Raw genomic sequence first — 24308 nt, 5'->3', positions numbered from 1 at the left:
ATATTGGAAAATATTATAATTCTTTGTTGCACTAGAGGCTAGACATAAGCTTGCCAACAATTAAAACATGTATATCCCCCTAATCCATACCCATTGTTATCAAGAGGGGGGCATAGGAGATGGGGACTGAGGCCCAAGGTAGGGGATCACCCCTACCGTGGGCCTCAGCTCAACTAATTTTGCAGTCTTTTCTTCTCCCTCTTTACTTCAATTCCTTCTATCCACCTCCTAAGAGGTGTAAGAGCCATGCTGAAAGGATGAAAGGCTGGCTTTGTGTCAGTCCTGAATGGTCTCTAAGAGCCATGGGCATGCTATTCCTTTGGTTAATTGCCTAGCCCTTACCCCTTATTGGGGCCTGAGGAGTAGACTGTTTTTGTTCCCCAAATATTTCAACTATTTCTGGCACACCATTGCCAGATACTAATACCCCCTCCTTGATGCTTGCTGTCAACTCTATCCATTCAAAATCACTCGCCCAGGTCATTACTCACCTATCAGAATACATCTCTTCCTCTCTCCCAACTTCATCTACTCCACCTCTACTGCACGGTCTTCTTCCTTGTTTGCCCCCTCCTGTATTACTACTATTCATCCATATTGTCCTGCTCAGCACAGTACTCCCTCACTCCACACCACTCCCTCTTCCTCCTGCCCTCATCCTTCTACTACTTGCAACTCTACAAACCTTTTGAGTAATCTATTTAACTTAGCCAAGTGGGAACGATTCTTTGTGATTCCCCCACAGCCACTTACTCCTCTTCCAACAATGTCTCCAAGAACAAGTAGGCAAAGTTTCAACATCTGAGTTCCAAGCTAGTGCATTATCTACCCTGACTGATCTCACTGACAAACCTATTCCTTCTCAACCTCACTCCTCCCTTAATACTTGTACCATCTCCCTAGCTGACAGCCCTGTCTATGACAAGGACTGGTCAGACTGTGAAAATGACCTGCATACCTTCCTCATTGACTGTGATGCAGTGGCAGTACAGTAAGAACTGGAAATTCTACACCAATATTAGCAAGATTAGCTTCTGTAGACATGACTTCCCTCATGAAGTTTATGTTGGTGATGTGTCTTGTCATGTCCAACCATACTGATCCCTCCCTTGTCAGTGTCAGAAAAGTTGGTGTTTTGGTCATCCTGCCAAATCGCTCCACATTCCACTGCCCTCCCAACCAGGTAATGACTGTTCAAATTACTTGCACAGTCATGCATGTTTGCCAGATGAGGTGCTCCCATAGTGAATTTTATAGGAGTTGCCCTGCCTACAAGCTTGAATCTCCGGTAGCAGTTCTCAGATTCAACTAGACTCACTCTATGTGAGGCCAGACAGGAAGCACACTGAGGTTTTTCTCTCTACCTATTCTGACACTGTCCTTCACTCTGCTCCTCTCCATCTTCTTTAGATGTTTCATCATCTACCCCAGTATCCCATCCCTCTACCCCTTACCATCCTACCTCTACTCTCTCTAATCCCAGTCAAATTCCTTTTCCACTCTAAATCCAGATACTCCAATCTCTACCACTTCCCTAGTGCCTACCCCTTCTCCTTCTCACTTGTTGCATCAGGTAGTATAAATGTTCCACCCCATCTTCTCCTACCACATCCTTTCCTACACCCACATTTTCCTCTACTCCTTGGACATCTGTCCCCTCTTCTCATCCTCATAAGAAAGCCTTTGTTTCTCAGACCTCCCCACCCAATTCCCCTTCAGAAACTCTTGAAGATATCCCAAGAGAAGATGGCCAAGAAAATGCTCCCCTCTCTCATTCACCTTCCAATTTCTTAATTCCCATTCCCTCTACATTCAAAGTAATTGCTGATATCCACCTATCCTGCTCCTCATATTCCCCCTACCCTTTTTGCTCCCACTCTCTCCCAACACACCCTATCCTCCCTTTCTCCATGTGCACAATCCCTTGTTCTTTCCCTATTATCCCTACTGCTCCCACCAGGATCTTATGACTCCCATATGTCATCTGGACCCTTCCCATCCTGACATTCAACCTGATACTTCACCACTTTCCCCTGTTCCCTGGATTCTTCTCATCCTACCTCTCCAACACCCATTTCTAAACTTATTCCCACTGATTGCTTGATAATGGCTCTTTTATAGTTATCTTTATACAATGTTCTCTTCTTTCCTCAGACACATAGATACTCTCCATTTGATCTAATCACCCTATTCATTCAACCCCTTCCCCCTTTTACTAATCCCCATCTTCCTCCATTTGTTTGCCCCGCTTTACCCTTCTCACAACCGTACTATCCTATAGTGCTGTACAACCTTTGACATGTGACACATTTTATCCTAATCATTAACTGATTTTTACACTTTTTGTCACGATACTTTAACATTGTGCTATATGACCTTTGATGTCTAGCACATTTACTTGTTTTAACCATTAACTATTAGCACTTAAGATATGCATGGGTAATCCCAAACATAATTTTTCATTAAATACCCATCTCCAGAAAGTATAGAAAAAATACCTCTTGATAGGAGAAAATTATAATACCTCATCAATACATCTTAAGGTCACCAGTGGTGTTAGAACCCTATTTACTAAGATTAATATCAATGTTGCTGACTTTACCAGTTGCAAATGTAAGTGCTTAGCATTTTTTTATCCCTTCTCTCCACAGCTAACCGGACATCCTAACCCCTCTATGTGGATAAGTAATTTTACAGGTAAGGAACTTTTCATATTGTTTTACTGAACTTTCAGAGTAATCCAGGGTATTTTTAAAGATAACTTAGATAACAGTAGATTTTTAACCCAATGAATATTTTGTATAACAATGGATTTGAAAAAATAACTTAAGTAATAGTTGGTGAGTCTAAGGATTCTTTGATGTATATTAATATTATTAAATAAGAAATGTAGTATTATACACTACATAATGTAGTATTAGAAAGGATACAAAGAATATCAAGTACACTTCCCCATTTATATTTTTTCATTATACTGATAGTATTATCTGTAATAACTGTTTATTATACCTTTGTATACATCTTTGTATACCAAAGCAAGAGAGAAGGGAGGAGACAAAAAGGGAGGGTGAGGTGGAGGCAGCAAAAAGAAAAGTACAATGGCATCTTTGGTAGAAAGTGCTTCTGTATATATAAAAACCTACTCCATCAGGAGTGGAAAGGTGGTTGATGATAATAAGAGAACTGTCAAATCTGCTGTAAAAGCCATATTCTGATGTCAGAACATGGATTTTAGAGCCATATAGTGCCATAATATTATCCATTTGTGGATAAATTTGGATTGTATAGCAGGAATGCCATTCTTTGATAAGGGATAATTATCTAATGCATAAATCAATTATTTCATAACGATGTAAGTAAGTAATACCCTCAAAAATTTACAAGTAAAGTTTAGACTACAGAATATGGTTTTTATAATGGAGATGGTGCCTACAGGATTATGTCAGATCAACCATGTAATGACAAAGTGACAAGTAATACTAAGTGTCAATCAACAATTAACTTATTCTACTACATCTTGTCCTCTAGAATACATAATTGTAGGAATTAGGAATTAGGTATTGAACCATTGTCTTATTGCCACCTCTCCGTATCTCCTCCCTTTAATTCTGGTGGATAAGCACTACAGCCTCTCTAGACTATGGTTGGAAACTTGCATCTTGCAGAGCCTGATGGAGAGTAGATACTTGTAGTAGGAAGGCTGATAGTTCATAATATTTTTTTAGGTTCAGATTAGTTTATTTTCAGTAGCAGTTATGAGAAGCTGAAGGTAACTAATATTCTATATACATATAGCAGTAAAAATACATTATAGTTATATGACAGTAGTTATTAAAAGATAAGTAATTAATAAAAATAAGCTTGTAAAATGCATTTATAGTGTAATAGACAGAATTTTAAAAATCATCTTGGACCTTGGAAATCTCATGTTCACAGTGGAAGGCAAATGGAAGGCACAGAGTTAAATGAGATTTATCGACATGTAATTCATCATTAAGAAAGTATAACAGCTTCGTTTGGATAATTGAATGAGTCTGCTGAGGATAATCTTACATACCATTTTAATATTATAAAATAGAATTCATAATTTTTTTTATTGTGATATTGGTGTTGCCTGTGGTTAATTGTTTAGTGAAAGATTTCAGTCTCAAATGAATTGTTTGATTTAAAAGAAAAAAAGTACAATAAGAAAGATACATAGAAAAAAAGAAAATGTAGCCCTCTTCTGGTTAATGTGCTTTTTATTCATACTCAATAGCATGTATGCTACTGCTGACCATTGTCAACAGCTGTTAAGAAATTTTGGTATGATCTAAAGCCATGAATATATATTTATCTCTCTCCTGGAGTTTTCCAATTTTTCATTTTCTCTTTGACATGCAGTGCTTCAATCTTGAGTTTAATTATCTGTTGATATTTTACATCACAATAGAAACATTGTGACCTTCAGTTCAGTGTTTGGATGTTTAAAGCAACTAAAATTTTGGGACTTAAGGCATCATCTCTGAAACCTAGTCCATGCTGTGGGTTGTGTGTGCACTGCTACTACACCTTTGCACAGTAGTAGTGTCATGTATTCTAATATGATGAAGTGTGGTTGAATGGTTGTGTTGATATGGCAGAGGGTTGTTGATGGGTGGTGTGTCGTAGAGTGATTGAGTATCATAACTGGAGTATGATAGAGATGGAGTGTGACCATTTTTTTCATTATTATTTTGTGATATAAGAAGTAAACATGACATCCATTGGTTTAAGTGTACATTCCACATATTGGGTGTTGTATGGTCCTCCCTTGGTGGTGGCCAGGCTAATTGCTGAATTGCATGCTGCACATAAGCACAGTCACCAAATGCCCCTGCCTAAGCATTGAAAAAATACATATGACATCCCCTCCTCCATTTTTCAGCACTACACACCACATTATGCATTACAACCTGTATTGATGATAGACCCTAAGTCCTTAAACCACTTGTACCAGGTACATGATCTGTCCATTGTAATTTAGTTTTATGAATTTTATTGTACACAGATGGCTTTACAAGTGCTTAGTCACCAAAGAGTCAATAAGCACGCCAACTTGACCTAGCCTGATTTCCCCATTCCTTGAACAATTTGGATTTTTATTGTTATTATTATTAGTGACATTATGATTATCATAATATCATTAAATCCTAATAGCAATAAAAATAAAGGATGTTGGAAAATAAAGGAAAAGAGGAAAATAGGTATGACTAGTAACTGACTTTTCTGTAACTAAGCTCTTGCGGAGTCATCTATGTGTAAGCACAATAAATAAGCTAAAATCACAGTGGACATGACATGAACACAGACATACTATCCCTAGCAACAATTGGTTAACAAGGTTTGATGTCCAGAAGAAAATATGACATTATCTTCATTTTAGACAGAAATTTAATTCTAAGGCTACTTATAAAGATCGTGACCCTTGAATTTGTTTTGCAAAATTTGTATTACTTTTGTGATAGCGAAATGTATTATTTTTCATGGTCTTTTGGCATATTTAGTAAATAACCTTTCATGGATTGTAAATAATCCTTCCTATTCAAAATTAGTTAAATCTCGGCCTTCTATAACAAACAGGAAGTATGCTGGAAGACGGACCATATATAAAGAAGTTCACAGTCTTGCAGAATCCTAGGAAATTACTTATTTTTGTTTTCCCAAATTATATATTAGCAAAAACTATATAACAATGAAACTTTCATAAATGCGAATTATAAAATCATATCTCCGATATTATTTTCCTGACTAATTGCTATATATTAGTGGGTGTAAAATATTTGCAATTTTTTATTAAATTTTTATATTTCTTCCAATGTATTCATTTATTTCCAACACCAACTTAAAATGCAATCCTTTCCCTTGAAAACAAAACAAATTCAGTTTTCTGTGTTAACAAATTTTGATACAAACTAATATGTAAGAAAACTGGCATGTGCAGGTACATGAGCAAGGGGCAATAAACTAAAAATGGAAAGAAAATCTATTACTAAATTTTTTTTTATATCAAATCTTAGTTATATCTAATAGTCTTTCTAGACAAGTTCATGTATATGTTATAATGATGTTTCTATTATTATTAGCAATTTTTCTAATGTTAGCTTAAAATCAATATTTCCCCTTCAAAATTATTTTAAAAATATATATTATCAGCTAAAATCAATGTATTCTTTTTGCCTGTTATTATTATTTTTCTATTATAACATAAAATACACTGCATCTTTTTCAAAATGAGCCAAAAAACTTGGCTACATGTGTTAGAAAGCAAGAAATTCACTAATGATTGACTACAGGATAATCCAGAGAGGAAAAGTAAGTTCATTTATATGAAAGAATAATAATTCTCTGATGCAATTTAAAAAATATCAGCATGAGTCAGCAGTTATCAAAAGGAACTAAAATCCATGGTTGAGAAATTTCCTTCAAGCAATAGAAGAAAAAATATACATGTATTCAAAGTTGTTGGCTTTTATGAAATAAGCCTTGTCTTAATCCTTTGCCGACGGGCATGGCATGTACGTACATGCCATGGCCACTGTGAGTTGACTTGTTTAATTGTTTTTACAAATAGATGGCTACACTTGTACCAAGTCACCAATGAGCCAGTTATGAGTACTGCCTGTCTCGCCTGTTTCCCTTTTCCTTGATTTATGAAAATATTTTACGCCATCTTATTTTGCCGTTACTAATGTTTATAACATTATATTAATTCTACTGTTTACAATAAAAATAACAACATCGATAGTCATAGCACTAGTAAACAATTTGTTTTTCCCGCCAATACAAGGAAAGGTGAAATCAGGTAAGGTCACAAGATCTACTAATTGACTCCTTTGTGGCTAAGCACTAGCAGAGCCATCTATGTGCAGAGACATTTCACAAAAATATAAAAAATGAGCACAGCATTTTCCCCATTTTTATTCATTTTCCCTGTCGGCATTGGGTTAATTTTGTTAATTTTTATCAACATAAAGTGCCAACCACTCCCTTCAAATATAAGTTCATGTTCACTTTTCTAAAAAAAAATCTTTTACAAGTGTTAGATGTCACATTCTACAAAATACACAGGCCATTTTTAGACCTACTGCTAGGTTGATGCATGAAGGCATATTGGCCTCTCAAGAACAAACTTTTTTTTGTCAATTTTAACCTCTTGCTACCATGAGGATATGTATATATGCCATGCCCCCTGTGATTTCATTTTATTAATTCTGTGTACTTATTGATGCATTCACAAGTGTTTATCTAGTCTCACTTGTTTACTTTACTTCTTAAATTATCAGAAAGTTTGTTATTTTCATTACTAATGTAATTGTCAAGAATACTTTGATAATAATAATAATGGTATTAATACAGATAATAATAGTATAAGAAAATTTTAAAAATTGGATAAACAGGTGTGGTTAGGTAGGACTAGTAACTGAGTTCATTGTGACTACACTCTTGTAAGACAATCTGTGTTTAAACAAAAATGGCAAATCAAAAATGTAATAGACAGTATATATCTGGTGTCAGTGGATTAAGTTTCATACTTGTATATACATGGAAAATACATTCCTTGAAAGATAGGCTCCTAAATACGTTTACTGTGTTGGGTATTGGGCATTACCACAACTGTTTGTTCAAGGATTTTCACTTGTTTTTGTATATGTGCTAATTTGAAATGGATCCTATGGCACTTTATTGCAACATTATCCTTTGGATATGATTTAGAATAAGTTCAACCTACCACTTTATATTAGATATGAATGGATTTGAGTTGAAACATGACTATAGATAAAAAAGAAAAGAAAATTGCAAGAATTTTTTTTGCACACTTAAAATGAGGCTTGCATGTGACTTCCTGGTTACATTGCTGAATCATTTAAAAGGCAGTATAGAAAAAATATACCATAGAACACAAATGCCAGAGGCTGACTGTCAAATAAGCCAAGTGATCCCCCAAAAGTATTACTAATATATAATTATTATTATTTTAAATATTGTCACTATAGTATCAATTATATACCAACTTGTTGTATATATTTAGTAATAATACCTAAGGACTCCAAAAATGTTTTCTATAATGGTTATTTTTGGATTCATTTTTAATCAGACCAAAGTCTTCATTGCATAGTCAGATTTTGAATTTTCTATTTATATATAATATTAGTATTGTAGACTATAAAATAATCTTAAAAATTAGAAAGAAAAATGACCAATGTCAATTTGTTTTTTCTCAGTATTATATTTTTTGAAGCAAGCAGTGTAAATAACTCCATTCAAACATGAAATTCTCTCAATTTTTAATTTAGAAAAAAGTAAGAAAAAGCTATAGTTTTTTTTTTTTCTTTTCAGAGGTAAAATATTGGCTTGTTATGAAAGCATGTACCCTCCAAATAAATAAAAGGAAAGTGTAAAATCTGTAAAGTCTGGTGGAAAAGATTAGTTTTTAGGATATGATTTTCATGGTTCTTTGAGCAATGCTACAAAAAATTATGTAAATTTCCAACTTCCAGGGTAATTACTCCTTCCTGGGGGATGACTCAAAAAATGATGGCTCAAATGAAATGCAATTGAGTGGTCTAAAATTAATGAAAAAATCACCCCGTAATCTATCTTACAATTGCATTAATAAGTCACAGCTTCAAAATTTTGTTGAAAATTATTGCTGAAAGAATGAAGTTAAAGTTAAGAGAAGAAATTGCAGACGAACAAGCAGGTTTTCGCCCTGGAAAAGGTACCAGAAACCAGATTCTGAATCTAAAATTGATCATAGAGAAAAATAGAGAACATCAGATAGACATATACCTATGATTCATCGATTACTTGAGGGCTTTTGATACTGCTGATCATGATATCCTCTGGAATAACATGAACGACATGAAATTTCCAAAACACATCATCCAACTAATAAAAGCCATGTATGACCAACAACAAGCAACTGTAAGAACCACTTATGGGTTACCAGAATGGTTTGAAATCAACCAAGGAGTACAACAAGGTTGCATTCTGTCTCCACCTTTTTAATATATATTCTGAAGCAATTATGAGAGGTGCTCTAGAGAATTTTCAAGGAACTGTAGATGTTGGAGGATACAAAATATCAAATCTAAGATATGCCAATGATAGTTTTAATTGCCAGCAGTATCATTGAACTACAACAACCACTAGATAAAGTTAGAGAAGCAAGCAAAAAGGCTGGTTTATTTCTTAATGCCAAGAAAACTAAGACTATGAAGATTCGAAGATAACCGACAATGAACGTTGAACATGTTACAATCAATGGAGTGGTTGTGGAAAATGTGAAAAAGTTCACTTGTCTTGGAGCTGTTTTTACTAATACATATGATGATTCACCGGAGATAAGAAGAAGAATTGCCATTGCCAAAATGCCACAGTTGCACTCAATAACATCTGGAAAGACCGAAGCATTACCTTACGGATAAAGCTGAGGATATTGAACTCATTAGTTTTCCCAATTGCGTCATATGGTTCTGAGTGTTGGGTGCTGAAGAAGATCGACAAGAAAAAGGTCAATAGTTTTTAACTATGGTGTTACAGACGAGTACTACGTATTAACTGGACAGAAAAGAAAACGGATGATGAAGTGCTGACAAAAATAAATTGTAAAGACCGGCTGTTGGACATCTTGAACAAAAGGAAACTAAAGTTTATTGGTCATGTGATGAGAAGTAAAAGTATTGAGAAAAACTTGCTGACAGGGATGGTGATAGGAAACAGAGAAAGAGGCAAACCGAAGACAAGACTGAGCGACAGCATCAAAGATATTTGCGGGCTGACGATGGTACAAGTGGAAAGAAAAGCACAAGATCGAGTTGAGTGGCGAAGGATGGTGGAGAGGGCAACGGCTGCTCAAACATGAGCATACCGTTATTGATGAATCCATCTTATCTTATCTTTTTATGGACAAAGATGGAATATATAGACTTATTGGCATATTGTCCCCTTATTACATGCCATGTTAATGCCAAAGTATCCCAAAATCGTCATTGGGGGGCTAATGCCGATGAGGGTGCATGGCTGCCTCCACCCTTTGCTTCCATCTACCTGGTTCCCTTATGGTGAACTCCAGGCAGGCTCTCGGCCCATCTCTAACTTCTCGCAACAGGTCTGGAACAGCTGCCCAAACCATGACTTCCTAAATCGTATCATGGGCTTCCTCCACCCAGGATTGCAAAGAGGCAACCCATTGGCAGAGTCATTCACTGGGAAACAAGTTAGGTGCCCATATAGCCAGAGTTGGTGATCCTGAATTATACGAGTAATGGGTCCCATGCCGGTCTCATGGTGTAGCCGTTGGTTGGACACATGGTCATACCAACTGTACCCCATGATCTGGCATTGGGACTTGTTACAAAAAAGCATTAAGGCAAGACTCCAAGGCACTTGATAGCATTCAGGTTTTGCTTCCATAGAGCAAAACTGGCAGTATCAAGGCATTAAAGACCTCTACAAATGCTCTTGTTGATAGAGTTTATGGCTCCTGTTGCCAGGCCAATCTGTTTACTGACTTCTTGGTCTGACAGCCCAGAGACATGGACTATGTAAGGTATGTAAAGCCCTCTGTGACTTTAGTGTCCTCACTGCAAGCATGTATTGACTGAACAGTTCCCCTAGCAGGCCCCCAAAATCTTGGAACTTAGTCTTGGTCCAGATCTCTAGACCCAAGGGCTTCGCCTCATTGCTGAATGCATCAAGAGGCATCACCAGTGATTCCACAGACTCAGATAGGATAGCAATATTGTTGGCAAAATTTAGGCTGGTGACCTTGATATTACCTAGTGTTACTCCACATTGACTTTGGATAGTAGCTATGCCCATTATCCAGTCCATGCAAGTGTTGAAAAGTGTTGGTACAAGGACACAGCCTTGCCTCACCCCTGAGTTAACAGGGAAGAAGTTTGACAAGCTCCCACCAAACTTTACAGCACCTTCAGTACCAGTATATAGGCTTGCTATTAAACCAATAATCCGTGTCAGAATTCCCGAGTCTCAGGATCTCCCATAGTGATTCAGGATGCACCAAGTCAAATGCCTTCTTGAGGTCGATGTAGGCTGCAATCACCCCAAGACCAAACTCACATTTGTGCTCCACAATGACTCAAAGCACTAGCATACTGTCTATTGTGAACTTGTCAGGAATGAATCCAGACTGCCCCAGTCTCTGGTGGGTTAGTAGGTGGTCACGGATTCGTTTTGGAAGTGTGGGCAAAAACCTTGTATGGTATATTGAGAAGCGCGATGCTGCAGTAGTTGCTACAATCCCATCAGTCCCCTTTCCCCTTCCAGAGAGGGATGACCCTGACTCTCAACAGGTCAGGGGAATGGAACCAGACTGACAGATGGCAGGTCAAGACTGCATGCAAGACCCGTGCCATAGGTTCACTCCCAACCTTTAGCAGTTCAGCAGGGATATCACATATGCCTGAAGCTTTCCCACCCTTTATCTTGGAGATTGCCTCCCTAATCTCAGTTAGGGTAGGAGATTCCTCGCTGATGGGTGGGTTCGGCACCGGTATTATGACACCACTTGTATTCAGACTGACTACTTTAGGGTCTGTCTGGTACAGCTGCTTAAAATACTCAGCTCAAAATTTACAAACCCCAACATGATCTGAGATGACCTGTCCATCCACTGAGCAGACTGCAGTCATCTGTGAGGAGGGCTTTGAGTTCAGTTTTCTCAAGGCTTGGTAGGCAGGGAAATGGTCATTTGTTAAAAGATGGCTTTCAGCCTGGGCAAAATTCCTAATGAACTGCTCCTTGTCCCTTCTCTGCAGTGCCCAAGCCCTGTTCACCAAGGAACAGCTCAAATCCAGATTGCCATTCAGTTGAGCCACATGACACACATCTGTAGCCTCCAGTGCCTCCAGTGAGATGAAATTCTGCCTTGCCCTTGGGCATTTGCCAGTGGACTCTACCCTGCATCAAATGTTAAAGGACTCGCACAGAGGCACTGGGTCCATCAGATTTTCTAGTCCATAAGATTTCTGTATTGCTATACACTAATTTTATATGTAAAACACTCACATGTAGACACATACACCTGTACACATGCATGCATACTCACTCATACTCATAACCACACTCACTCTCTTACTTTTTTCGAAACATATGTTTGTGAATGAGGGATGGGTGATAAGGGATTCAGAAAGGGAAAAAGTGGATTTAGTAGTAGAGAAAGTGGGCAGCTGCCTAGGAGCCTGCACATATTGAATGCAATTTAATTTGTAAAGCCAATGTCCATCTACCTAGAAATTTTGCAGATAGGAGCAAAACCATGAGTTGATTATTTCCAGTTTATAAAGGAATGCAGGCCTAAGAAAGGAAAATTAACAAGTTATTCCTTAATTTTTGGATGACTGATATTTTGTGTTGTTTTTAAAAGTGTAATTTGACAGTTTCCACTTAAAACTATGAAGAAATGAAAACTAGGGGGGGGGGGGACATTATAGAAATAATGGATAACATACAATGCATGCACCTGCTTGCATACAGTAAGAATAAACTTGAAAAAAACATGGAATATAAGAACCAGTTATAAAAATTATTGAAAAATATGAGTTGAGAACAGGCATTATATCAAACAAAAGGGCAGGGATTAGCTCTAAAGTCACAATCACACAAGCTTTTTCTTCTTTATTATTAATTTTTTCTTCAAATTTGTTATAATATCCAACTTTTGATGTTGCCCCAACCTATGTGTTGGTTATATCCAAACTAGCTGGTTCTATGGGCAAATAATATCATCTTCAAATCTAGACATTCAAAATCCTAAATCCCTTCTCATTTCAATGAATGCTATTGTGTCCAAGAAACAACACTGTCCATAAACAATGATGTCATGGCCAGTGTAGATATAATAAGCAACTTTGAATGGTTAATGGTTAATTGTGAATAGTTAGAAGAAATGTGCTAGACAACAAAGGTCATATAGCACTATGGTAAAGTACAGTGGGGAAAAGGTTGGATATGTGTTAACAGTCAAGATACAATGTGCTAGATGTCAAAGGTTGTAGAATGCTGTAGGACAGAATGGTAGTGAAAAGGGAATAGAAGGGGAGCAAATGGAATACAATGGTGATTTGTAAAAGGGGATGTAGTTAAAGGTATAGGGCAATCACATCAAATCGACAAAATGTGTCTGAGGAAGAGTGAGTAATGAGGAAATGAGGAATATGAATAAATAAGAATATGAATAAATATGAATAAATAATAAATATGAGGAAATAAGAAACGATAGTTGTAGAAGTAGGAGAATCCAGAGAATGAAATAAGGGAACAGGGGAGGGTGGTCAAGTATTGGGAAGAATGTCAGTAGGGGAGGGATCCAGAGAAGACATTGTTGTGACGTAAGGGAATCATGTGAACATCTAAGTGAGGTGGTAAGGATAATGGGGAAGGAAGAGGGAATGGTGATGCACATGGAGGAGGAGAGGATGGGGTGTGTTTTGGGGGAGTGGGAGGAAGAGGGGTAGGGGGAACTTAAGGAGGAGGAGGATGGATATCAGCAAATACATTGAATGTAGAGCAAATAGGAATAAATGGATTAGCTGATGGATGAGGGAGTGAATTATTCTCCTGAGTCATGTTTAGGAACTTTTGGATGTCTTCAAGAGTTTCTGGAGGGGAGTTGGGTGGGGAGGTCTGAGAAACAAAGGTTTCCTGATGTGGAGAAGAGGGAATAGATGTCTGAGCAGTAGAGGAAGAGGTGGGTGTAGGAGAGGATTTAGATTGTCTGGTACAATGAGTAGAGTGAGAAGGAAGAGGGGTAGGCACCGGGGAAGTGATAGAGATTGGAGTATCTGGATTTAGACTGGAAAAGGAATTTGACTTGGGGAGTGAGATAGTAGAGATAGGATGGTTCTGAGTAGAAGGAAGAGATATTGGGGGACTTCTTGAGAATTTGGGAGGGGAGTGGAATGAAGTACAGTTTTGGAATAGGTAGAAAGAGAAAGACCTCATTGGTGTGCTTCTTGTCAGCTTCATGTAGAGTGAGGCCTAATTTGAATCTGAAAACTGCTACTTCAGATTCAAGCTTGTAGGAAGGGCAGATCCTATAAAATACATTATGGGAGCCATCACAGTTGACACACACGTGTGACTGAGTAGAGCAATTTGAACAGTAATGACCAGGTTGGGCACATAGAGGGCAGCGGGCTGTGGAGCGACAGTGTTTGGCTGGGTGGCTAAAACGCCAACATTTCTGACACTGATGGGGAAGAGGTTGATACAGTTGGACAGGGCAGGACACTCCACCAACATAAAGTTCATGGGGGAGGTCACATCTATGGAAGTTAATCTTGGCAGTATTGGTGGACTTGCGTTGACCTCAGGATGAAATAGTGTAGCACTGGACTGCCACTGTATCACAGTAGACAAGGCAAGTTGAGCAAGTTGTTTTCACTGTTTGACCAGTCACTGTCAGAGACATGACAATCAGTCGGAGAGACAGAAACAGTTCTGGTACAAGTATTAAGGGCAGAGTGAAGTTGAGCAGGAATAGGTTTGTGAGTGAGGTCAGTCAGGGTAGACAGTGCACAAGCTTGGGACTCATGTGTGAACGATTGGAATGACTGCTAAAGGAAACTTTGCATACTTGTTTTTGGAGACATTGTTGGAAGAGAAGCGTATTGTCAGAGTATGGGGTTGTAGGGGGACTCGCAAAGACTTGGGGGTAGACAACAAAGAAGACTGTGCAGTAAATGGAGTGGAAGATGTTAGGAGAGAGGAAGGGGTGTATTCTGAGGGTTGATTATGACCTGTGTGGATGATTTGGAATGGATTAAGTTAACTGCAAACATTTAGGAGGGGGTATTACTATCAGTGGTCAGAGCCATGGTCAAAGGAGAGGCAGGGGTTGGAAAACTAATGAAATCAAATTTAGATAGGCTAATTGATGAAGGGGCAAGCCTTAATGCCCCTGATAAGGGTAAAATATCTTTATTATTGGCCATGGTGAGCCTGAAATGAATAGGGAGAGGAAATGGTCTTCCTCTTGGGGTCTCCATGAGGGGTAAGGGCTGGGCAATTAACCAAGGGAATATCATGCCCATGGCTCCTGGAGGCCATTCATGACTGACACAAAGCTAACCTATCATCCTTTCAGCATAACTTTCACACCTTAGAAAGTGGATAGAAGAAGAGGATGAGAAAGAAGAGAAGGAAAGGAAAGGGGGAGAAAAAAAGACCATGCAAAATTAGTTGTGGCAAGGGCTGAGGTCCAAGGTAGGGGTGATCCCTACATTGGGCCCCAGTCTCCGTCTCCTAAGGCCCAGCCCATGACAACAAGTAATGGATTAGGGGGTAAGCAACCTTAAAATATATAAAGGTCAATATTTATTAAAAATTATATTAATCTGTTGGATTTGGGTAACTTGCTTGGCTGTAAGTGGCCCAAAATCTGGACATTAGGCTAACCTGAATGACAACTCTCCTGGTTGTGTGGCTTGGGGGCCTGGCCCATTAGCCCCCCCCCCATTCCAAGCTGTACGTGTGTCATTTGTTATGCTGTAACAAGACGATAATAGACTCTCATATAAAGGCTCCATATCAGCTGTGCAAAATCAATAACAATAAATAATAATTTGCATTATTCAATTTTCTGTAACACACAGTGGGCAGGAATGGGATCCTGAGCATAAAAATAGTCTCCTTCCTAGAGCTGGCACTCTTCCAGCCATTGTTCACCCTCATTTACTGATGGAAATAATCCTAAATGGCCACTGAGTTTAAACTTCCTCAGCCAAAATTTTTCATGAAAAGAGTCATGTAATCTGGTTCCACTAGCTTAATTAGAATACATATAATTACAATTTCATGTGATGTTCAGTATTTTTTTAGCAGACTATAAAATATATAGTATTGGCAGTTCAAGTGATATATTTAGAATAGTACTGATGGTAAATTTCTTTGGTAGTAGCTGCCAAAACTTATTTTACTTTATATTTGGTCCTCTAGGAAATTTCAGGTTGAAATAAAAATAAGTAACGCAATACTTTTCAGGGATAAATTACATATAATTCATTATTATAACATAATAACTGTAAGCACACAATTATTTGAAAAAAGTAAAACTGCTTACAGAAAATGGCATTCAAATATTTTCCTTGTTTTTAATTTGAGCCAAGGAAAAATACACAAGCAATGTGTATTCAAGTAGTTGAGCTAAAATTAACATTGATTTACAGACATGTAAATCTCAATGTAGCTTGTGGCCATTGAAGTGGATATTCACTTGTCCACCAATACTTTGTGTTTTGATTAACACAATATTTACAAGACACTCATAGGGAAGATAAATTTACATTAATATAATAATGATTTTATAGTATATTTTAATACACTGGTGTGAATTTGTTTACACATAGATAACTACAGAAATTTAGTCCCCTAGGAGTCAGTCAGTGGGCCTCAACATGCTTTCCTCCTCCCTTCAGTTTTTGTAAAAAAAAGTATTTTCCAATGCTATTAATATTGTTACTGTTATTATTATTATTACTGTTGACATTATTATGATAATGTTATTATCAGTCTTAACCCCTACAATCTGGATTACTTGACCATCATGTCATGAAAATATTTGGCTTGAGGACTGGGTGATGTGAACATGCTGTCATAAGAAAATCTGATTGTGGGCCAGAGTGACGAGAACAAGCTGTTGTAAGCATTTCGGCTGAAGACTGTGGTGATGTGAAAGACTCGCCACGAGTGCACAAAACTCTTGGAGGATGATGAGAATCATTTGGAGTTTAGACTGGAAGAGCACCAGAACCAGAAAGGATGCGATTTCCATGCACAGCATCCTATTCCTACTGCTGTGACTGGCAGCACAGGTTGTATTACAGGAAATTGAATACTACAAAAAAATATGGAGTCTGTGCTAGAAAAAGTCTATTGCCATCTGGGTAAAGCAAATCACTGGAAAATTGCAAAAAAACTAAAAGCACTTGTGCATAAAAAGAGACAATAACATTGCAAAAACGAGGCACAAAGTCTTGCAATCACACATGAGTGTTTGCCTGAACCCGGCCTACAAACCGTGCGCCTGTTAGAGCAGCTGCTCACTTAAGCCTAATGCCCATATTTTGGACCACATGATTGCCATGAAGCAACCAGATCCGATGGGTTAATAGTAATAAAAAATGAAAAGCTTTCCAGATATCAAGGAAGAAGCCAAACAGGTGAGATCAGGTAAGACTAGTAATTGATTCCTTGGTGACTAACTATAAGAAAATTAGTAAGCTAAAATTACCCTGGATATAGTTTGTATATAAATGCCCTCCAAGTGTCAATGGATATTAATCCATCTTTTCATTAGTATAAATCTGTAGGACAATGAGAAGTAAGAGTAGCAGAAACTTGCTGCATAACTAAGGTCTCAAAGGATTTCCAGGAATGTACTAGTGATGTAGGCAAATGTCAGGAGAAATGTATCTATGCATGTTCATTTACTGTAAAAGTAGAGTATAATTGTAATATATACAGAAATATTTATGTATTTATATGAATAAATGTATCTATGCATGTTCATATACTGTACAAGTACAGGTTAATTGTATATATAAATATGTATTTATTTATATAAATATTGAGGTTCCACCCCATTTTAAACGAGGACAAATATTTTTTTGAGGAAGAAGTATTACCATGGAAAATATAGATGAGATGAGATCACATTTTAGATGATAAATCTAAAGGATAAAGATTTATAAGAAAAATGTAAACTGCTCTTTAGAGTCCTCAAATAAGAGATATAATTTGATTCCCATATTTTCCACACCTTATGGTATATCAAAGTTATAATTATAAATGGTCGGAAGATCTGCATGAACTTATAGACTCACTGGAAATATTCCACACTTTACAAATGATCTAATACAATGCCTAGGCTATTTTCTAAATAGACCTCCAAAAACAACTTTTAGGGAGGAGCCATTGATTGAGTAAAATCCCCTCCTCAAATGCATAGCGAGAAATTCCTCAACCTTATGAGAAAAAGTTCATATCTAAAGCCTAAATGTCAGTTTCATAATTTTTAACCAGTTTGAAGGAGGAGGGTCCTCTTAAATCAAACAATTGTGCAAGCACCAAACTTTTCATAAAATCTTACCTGAAGCTTTCCCATGATGTACTGGGTTGTTTATTTCATCACCACATCTTCCAGTGTTTATTCTGTGTACTTTGTCTTCACTCACATGTTGACACGAATCAAACAATTGTAAAACAAAAATGACTATAAACTGATTTACATCATGATGAAAAATAAACATTATCAGCCACGGCCATTAAGAGAATAAAACAATCTTGGTCACTCTTTCTCTGGTGTCATTCAAATAACTGGAGAGGGTGTATGGATACTATTACTCACCAGATGTAATTTGTTTCCTGTGGAAAAAAGTAAGAAAGAAAGACTGGTTTTCAAGTGGCTGCATTATATCAACTTGCATGTCATTGGTGGAATCTCTTGATGATTATTTATGATGTAAAGAATCAGTCTTTGTTAACTAAACACAGTCCAATTTCTATCATCAGTTACTTCAGTCAAGCCTTATTAAGGGTTCCCAAGCTCTTTGCTGCCATTCATTTGAGTGAAGATCAACTATAGCTTGGATGTGTTCAGCTGGAGTGTGCCTTGTACACCAAACATGAGATTGATAATATTACTTGAACTTTTTAGCCTGTTTCCTGTTTTTATCAACAGGTACCAAGAATCTTTAGTATATCAGTATCTAAAGTACTGACAACTTTTTTGCTGTGATAAAATAAGAAAATAAAATTAAGGATGATAATAAATGATAAAACAGTAAAACTATTAAAAGAGAATGATATCTCCTCATATATTTCAATCAATATCATCAAAACTGATCCCAAATAGGATACTCATATAAATTTACAACGGTGAGCTGCTCTGTTCCAATAACACGCACACAAGAGAGCACTCACAGCATCCTAAAAGAAACAGCCTTGGGGTCAATTTCAAATGAGTATCCATCACATTTTTGATATACCAATTATCAATATCAGATTGATTAAAAAATAAATTACTTTGCAACTTCTTGTAAATACAAACATAAAAGTGACAGACCAAAGAAAGAAAAAATATTCAGAAAGGAAACAATTAGTTGTGGAAGAGAAAATAATTACCTAAAAATCTGCAGTGATATTATTGTACATGTAAAGAGACAGAGCTAAAACAAATAAATAAACATCTAAATATAACTTGAGACACTAAATAACATTTTTTTTGTGTTTTTCACTTATTGCCATGACTGGTGATGAGCTTCTCACTAAAAGCACTCAAAACTGAGTTACAATAATAGTGACTGTAAAGCAAGAGAAGTAATACCAAGCATTTTAGCACACACGAGGAATTCCACAATAGAATTTCTCTTGAATGTGCCAAAAAGAATAGAAACAAAAAATGCTATCCTTTGGTTAACTTTGAGCTGATTTGTGCTCTGGAACTATTTGGTGTAACCTTCCATAGTGTGCATGTTCGCTGACCGAGACTTAAGGAAACTTTTTCATTACCACTTCCTTTCATTATTTAATTTTGTGACATAATTACCAAGAATACTGATTCAATCACTTCTCCTAATCATTTTAAGTACAAATGGTTACTCACAGAACTACTCTTGTAACAATCTAACAAACAATCTAACATATTGCAAGTAAAATTCAATATATTCCTTTATATAAATCTAGTCAGACCTCTGTCCACTGTTAGTTTTTAGAAGACAACAGCATAAAGAGGGAGGAAAGATGGCATCTTGTATGAGTATTTTAGTAATATATTGGCAGATCTGTGACCAATCAACTGTACAAGATTTCTAATTTGGGTCATGGGAGACACAACCATAAAGGAATGTCATGAGAGATTTTTAAAATTGCACTTTTGAAAATCAATAAAACAGATTTTGCATTAGTAATCTAATACTAAAACTAAACTAAAACCTAATAATTTCAACCAAAAACATCTTGTCAGTGTTATTAATAAGAAAGAAGCCTCTTAAAACTAGATCTTCTCTTCCAAACAAACTCCTAATATTAAATAAGATCTTTTAAATTTCTTCAATCATTACCATTTCTAAAGATCATTCACTGACAACTCAGTAATATCTAACCCCCTAACAGCATGTCTATCATTACGGAAGATGTATATACAGTGCAAGAATTCCACTGTTTGCAGAAAATGCTGCCAATAAAGCCATTTATCTGAACAGCATTAAAATCCAGTTAATGCCATTCAGATCCGAAGCCATAAGCGGAGTCAGAGTCAGAGTCTGCATTTATGGGCGGCACTGTGGAAGCAGTGGAGGAGGTAGAGGTGGTCTCTTCCGTAGGAGCCAAGGCAGGGTATGCTGACACGGGACGGCTGGCTACAAAGTCACGGTCTCTCTTGGTTTTTCTCTTCTTGATGGGTCCAAACTTTGGTGGCGGCATGGACTTGGATTCCTTATCCTGAAAGTAAGAATTTGCTTAGTACCAGAGAAAATTTTAAAACTGCATAGAACTGTCATAGAACATTTAAACCATTATCTCTCTCTTTTTTATTTGCTATATTCCAAACATGTTTCTGTGGGAGTCACATGAGGGGACAGGAGAGCAAAACCTCCATGTCAAGGTATGTATTCATTTCAGGGAACCGTCTTCCTTCCTTCCTTTATTTTTTTCTTTTATTTTTTTAGACCTTATATATTTTACTTCTATATGCCCTCATCCTTTAGATAGATCACAGACTTCAAATATTTTCATGTTTGAAAAATTAAAGCTGAATTTACATGAAAGATATGAAAAAGAAAAAAAGCTAAACATATGAAAAGGACAGACATTAGAACTGACTATAGAGCAGTATAGATTAAGATTTGAACAATAAAGATGTGCATCTAGAAAAATGTTGTATTGTACTTTTTAAAATACTGTTGGTAAGTTGTGGCAGCTGCTCATATGTAACCATAAAAAAAATAAAAATTTGGTCCTATCCCAGAAAATCAGATCCTCAAAGTTTTTAATAGTAGCACAGTACCTTTAAAGGTACAGTAACTGACTAGTCAGCTGTAGTTGGTGCTACTGTGCATGCTTTATTTGAAAAATTATACCTTACATCTATTCTGATTTTGTGTCTGGATAAATAGCCATATTTCTCCATAGTTTATGAGAATGCAAAAACACATTTCTAATAGCTAAATCCTACTGTATAATGAAGTAAATAACAGCTATTACAGAAGGTGAAAGGCATATCTTACTGCAGGTGAAAGCTAATCACAATGTACTGTGTAAGACAACTCTGTTCTTATTTTTGTTTTTTTGTTACTTCTAATGAAATGTAATGGAATACTCACAATGCCTACAGTGTCGCAAGTGGCAAACCTTTTGTTATCTTTTGTTAGTAGTAACTGCATGAAAATGAACAGTTATACCTAATATTATTAACAAGATTTTACATTATGAATTACAGAAGATATGTGATTAAATGGTTGACCGACCCATTCATATCATGGTGAAAAGTTTTTTCTAATGCTGGATGATGCCTGATTTCCTGGTGGCCAGGATGAGAGCTTACTAGCCTAGCCATTAGCTGGATAATAATCCAGATACTAATACACCCCAGCCTTGCCATTTTACCCAATATTTTACTAGTCATCAATGGGTTAACCCCTAGACCCAGGCTTTGTGCAACCTTTCCCCTCCCTGTAGTTAGGCCATGTCTTTGGACATATTGGTACAAAGGCCTTTATATATGGCAGGTAAGGTACACTGCTAAGGGTATTGGTGTGAGCAGAGACGTATTTACTTTGAGCATAACGTATATTCTAAAAATTACATTCGTTAGATATGGAAGATCTGAAGTATGAGTACAATCAAGGTTATATCTTGCAGTATATACATGTTACATTTTACAAATTACTTGTCATTGCAACCATTCTATTTTTTCAGTTTTGTTGGTGAATTGCATAATGTTGATTAATACCATAAATTCCTATTTGAATAATTGTAATGGTCTGTAGTGTACACAAGCAAATCATAGTTTAAACATTTATAATTTCAACAAGTTAACTAATATCCCTTTCTAATGCTCACTCTAAGGTAATTTTTACTATATTTGCTGTAATGCATAGGACATCCTGTGCCATGCATATTTTTTCTTTTTTAGCCTTTAAACAAGAAAGTCCATATAAGAGTGTATGTTTATCTGATTTACTTTACAGTAACTCTACTGCCATCAAGAACCTCTAAAAACAAGAAACAAATCATTTGAATATTAAATTTCCAGTTAAGGGCAGGGTTCCACATTCCTTTTTCAAAAACTTGTATATTAATTTTTCTCATCCAGCCTGAAAACTTTACCATTATTCTCTTTGGAGTTCTCAAAAGAATATGCTATATAATTTTTATATATATATAAACAAAGGATACCCATTCATTTCTTTGATTTAGGGTAAACGCATTCTTGTCATCAAATGTTTTCATGAAAGACTGGTAGAACTGAATGAATGGACAGTTTCATTTATTTATTTATTGAAAGGTTTGGAATCTTAACCTCAACTTCATAAGCATGTGATCTTTAGAGGGTCCTAGTGACCTCAAAGTGAATGTAAGAGAAAAAAAGAACTGCTTTGCTAATATATAGTTATTTTGTGGCCAAAGAGAAAAAGAACTGCACATTAACCTCTACATTTTAATATTAACATCCTTAGTTTGTTATGTACCATTTTTTATATTATAAAAAGTGCAGTGACCAGATTTTCTTGAGAAATATAGCTAGCCCATATTAAATAATACTTATGAAGTTATTATATATTTTTACACTAACAGAACACCTACAACACTGACTCTTTACTTATTTGCTTGAGGTGAAGATGACCTACTACATTTTGCTATCAATTATATATTGTACCTTACTCATTTACTATAGTCTGTTATCATGCCCAGATAAACTCTCACCAACTTTTCCTTCTAAACTCTTACATCCTCTTGATCTTATTTAATCACCTGTTTTAGTACTCCCAACATTCACTAGCCATAACTCATTCTCATCTACTAAATCTTACACGTATCAATGTTCTTGTTTAAAAATCAATGGCATGATCAAAAATAAAAAAAATGAGCATACTGATTGTTATAAGAATATTTTTCATAACATGATTTTTAAGTATAATGTTCTCACCTGAGAAGCTTCTTGTCACTATAATTCCTAAATAACCTCAATTCACTATTGTCTACAACACTTATCAACCATCCTCTTTTAACCTAATCCCTCCAAAAATCAAAATTAAAACCATATCGACCAAAATAATGAAACGGATTCTCTTCTACAAAACCCCGCATCGCCGATTCTTTCGAGAGCCAGTATATCGGGGGCGTCGGGGACTCACTGCATCAGGTATGGAGTCGCTGGAGCCCCAACTACGGTGCAACTTAGACTCCACCTCACGTGACAGCAGGTTATTGAAGGCCTCCGTTGTTTTCCGCACCTTCACGTTGAGAGACCCAATGCGTAGGAAACCAGCCGCTTCTTTTACTGAAAATAAGAGGCAGTTAAAGCCCAGGAACAGGAGTATGGTTTCACTTGGAGTTGGTTAACAAGACTGAGAAGGTTTGACGGAGATTTCGTCAATCAAGTCATTGGTGTAATCAGGTAATAAAACTTTTGACAGATCACCTAATATTTGGAATAACGTCACCATGTTTAGGAAAAACAATTGACAGATCACATATTTAGAATAACGTCACAATACTTAGGCAAAACAAATGACAGAAACACATCATACGTAAGGATTTAGGTAGCTTTAGTTTTTTCGGGATAGAAAAAATGTTGCAAAAGAAAACATACACATTCTAAACTGACAATTACTACCAATATCAAGAAACAAGTTACAACACAAAACTTTATGTACACAAGGCCTTTCACATAACCATGACAAGACAGAAACCATGAAAAAGAACGCTACATCGATCCTTCACCACATGCTTCACGAAACTGTATGTCTAAATGTCATGCATCACGGTATACAGAGTATATATAAAAAATGTGCACTGAAAACATCAAAAACCTGAAAAGGGAAAAATAAAATCACACCACACATCGATAAAAAATAATAAGCGAAATAAAAAAGGGTGACTGGGTACACGGGCGCCGATGACCAAATGCGTCAATCCACACACGAGCTGGGAAGAGCTACCTGTCTGAAGACCGACGCCATCACCTCTCCCAGACTATGGCGGCGGCTGTGTGACGACGAACTCTTTCCTGAGCGATGGTAATGATTACGACGCCGGTG

At 36.6% G+C, this 24308-nt stretch overlaps 1 protein-coding gene and 1 long non-coding RNA gene across 2 annotated transcripts in view; one reads left to right on the top strand and one right to left on the bottom strand.

The window, feature by feature from the left end:
- The first annotated feature begins 435 nt into the window (after positions 1 to 435).
- LOC119575424 lies at positions 436 to 18707 on the top strand. The gene is made up of 2 exons (XR_005228980.1): positions 436 to 2697; positions 18559 to 18707. It is a non-coding gene; the product is annotated as an uncharacterized LOC119575424 (long non-coding RNA).
- Positions 18708 to 18830: 123 nt separating this feature from the next.
- LOC119575423 overlaps positions 18831 to 24308 on the bottom strand; it is a 28124-nt gene continuing 22646 nt past the window's right edge. Inside the window, exons 6-7 of the mRNA XM_037923029.1 lie at positions 23403 to 23548; positions 18831 to 20487 (exon numbers count right to left, since the gene is read on the bottom strand). Coding sequence (XP_037778957.1) covers positions 20263 to 20487; positions 23403 to 23548 — 371 coding nt within the window. The 3' untranslated portion in view covers positions 18831 to 20262. The remainder of the gene's footprint in view (positions 20488 to 23402; positions 23549 to 24308) is intronic.

Source organism: Penaeus monodon, chromosome 7 (genome assembly GCF_015228065.2).
Source record: "Penaeus monodon isolate SGIC_2016 chromosome 7, NSTDA_Pmon_1, whole genome shotgun sequence".
In the NCBI taxonomy this organism is placed as follows: domain Eukaryota; kingdom Metazoa; phylum Arthropoda; class Malacostraca; order Decapoda; family Penaeidae; genus Penaeus; species Penaeus monodon.
Note: the sequence above shows the minus strand (reverse complement) of the source record. Positions and strands in the feature narration are given on the sequence as shown.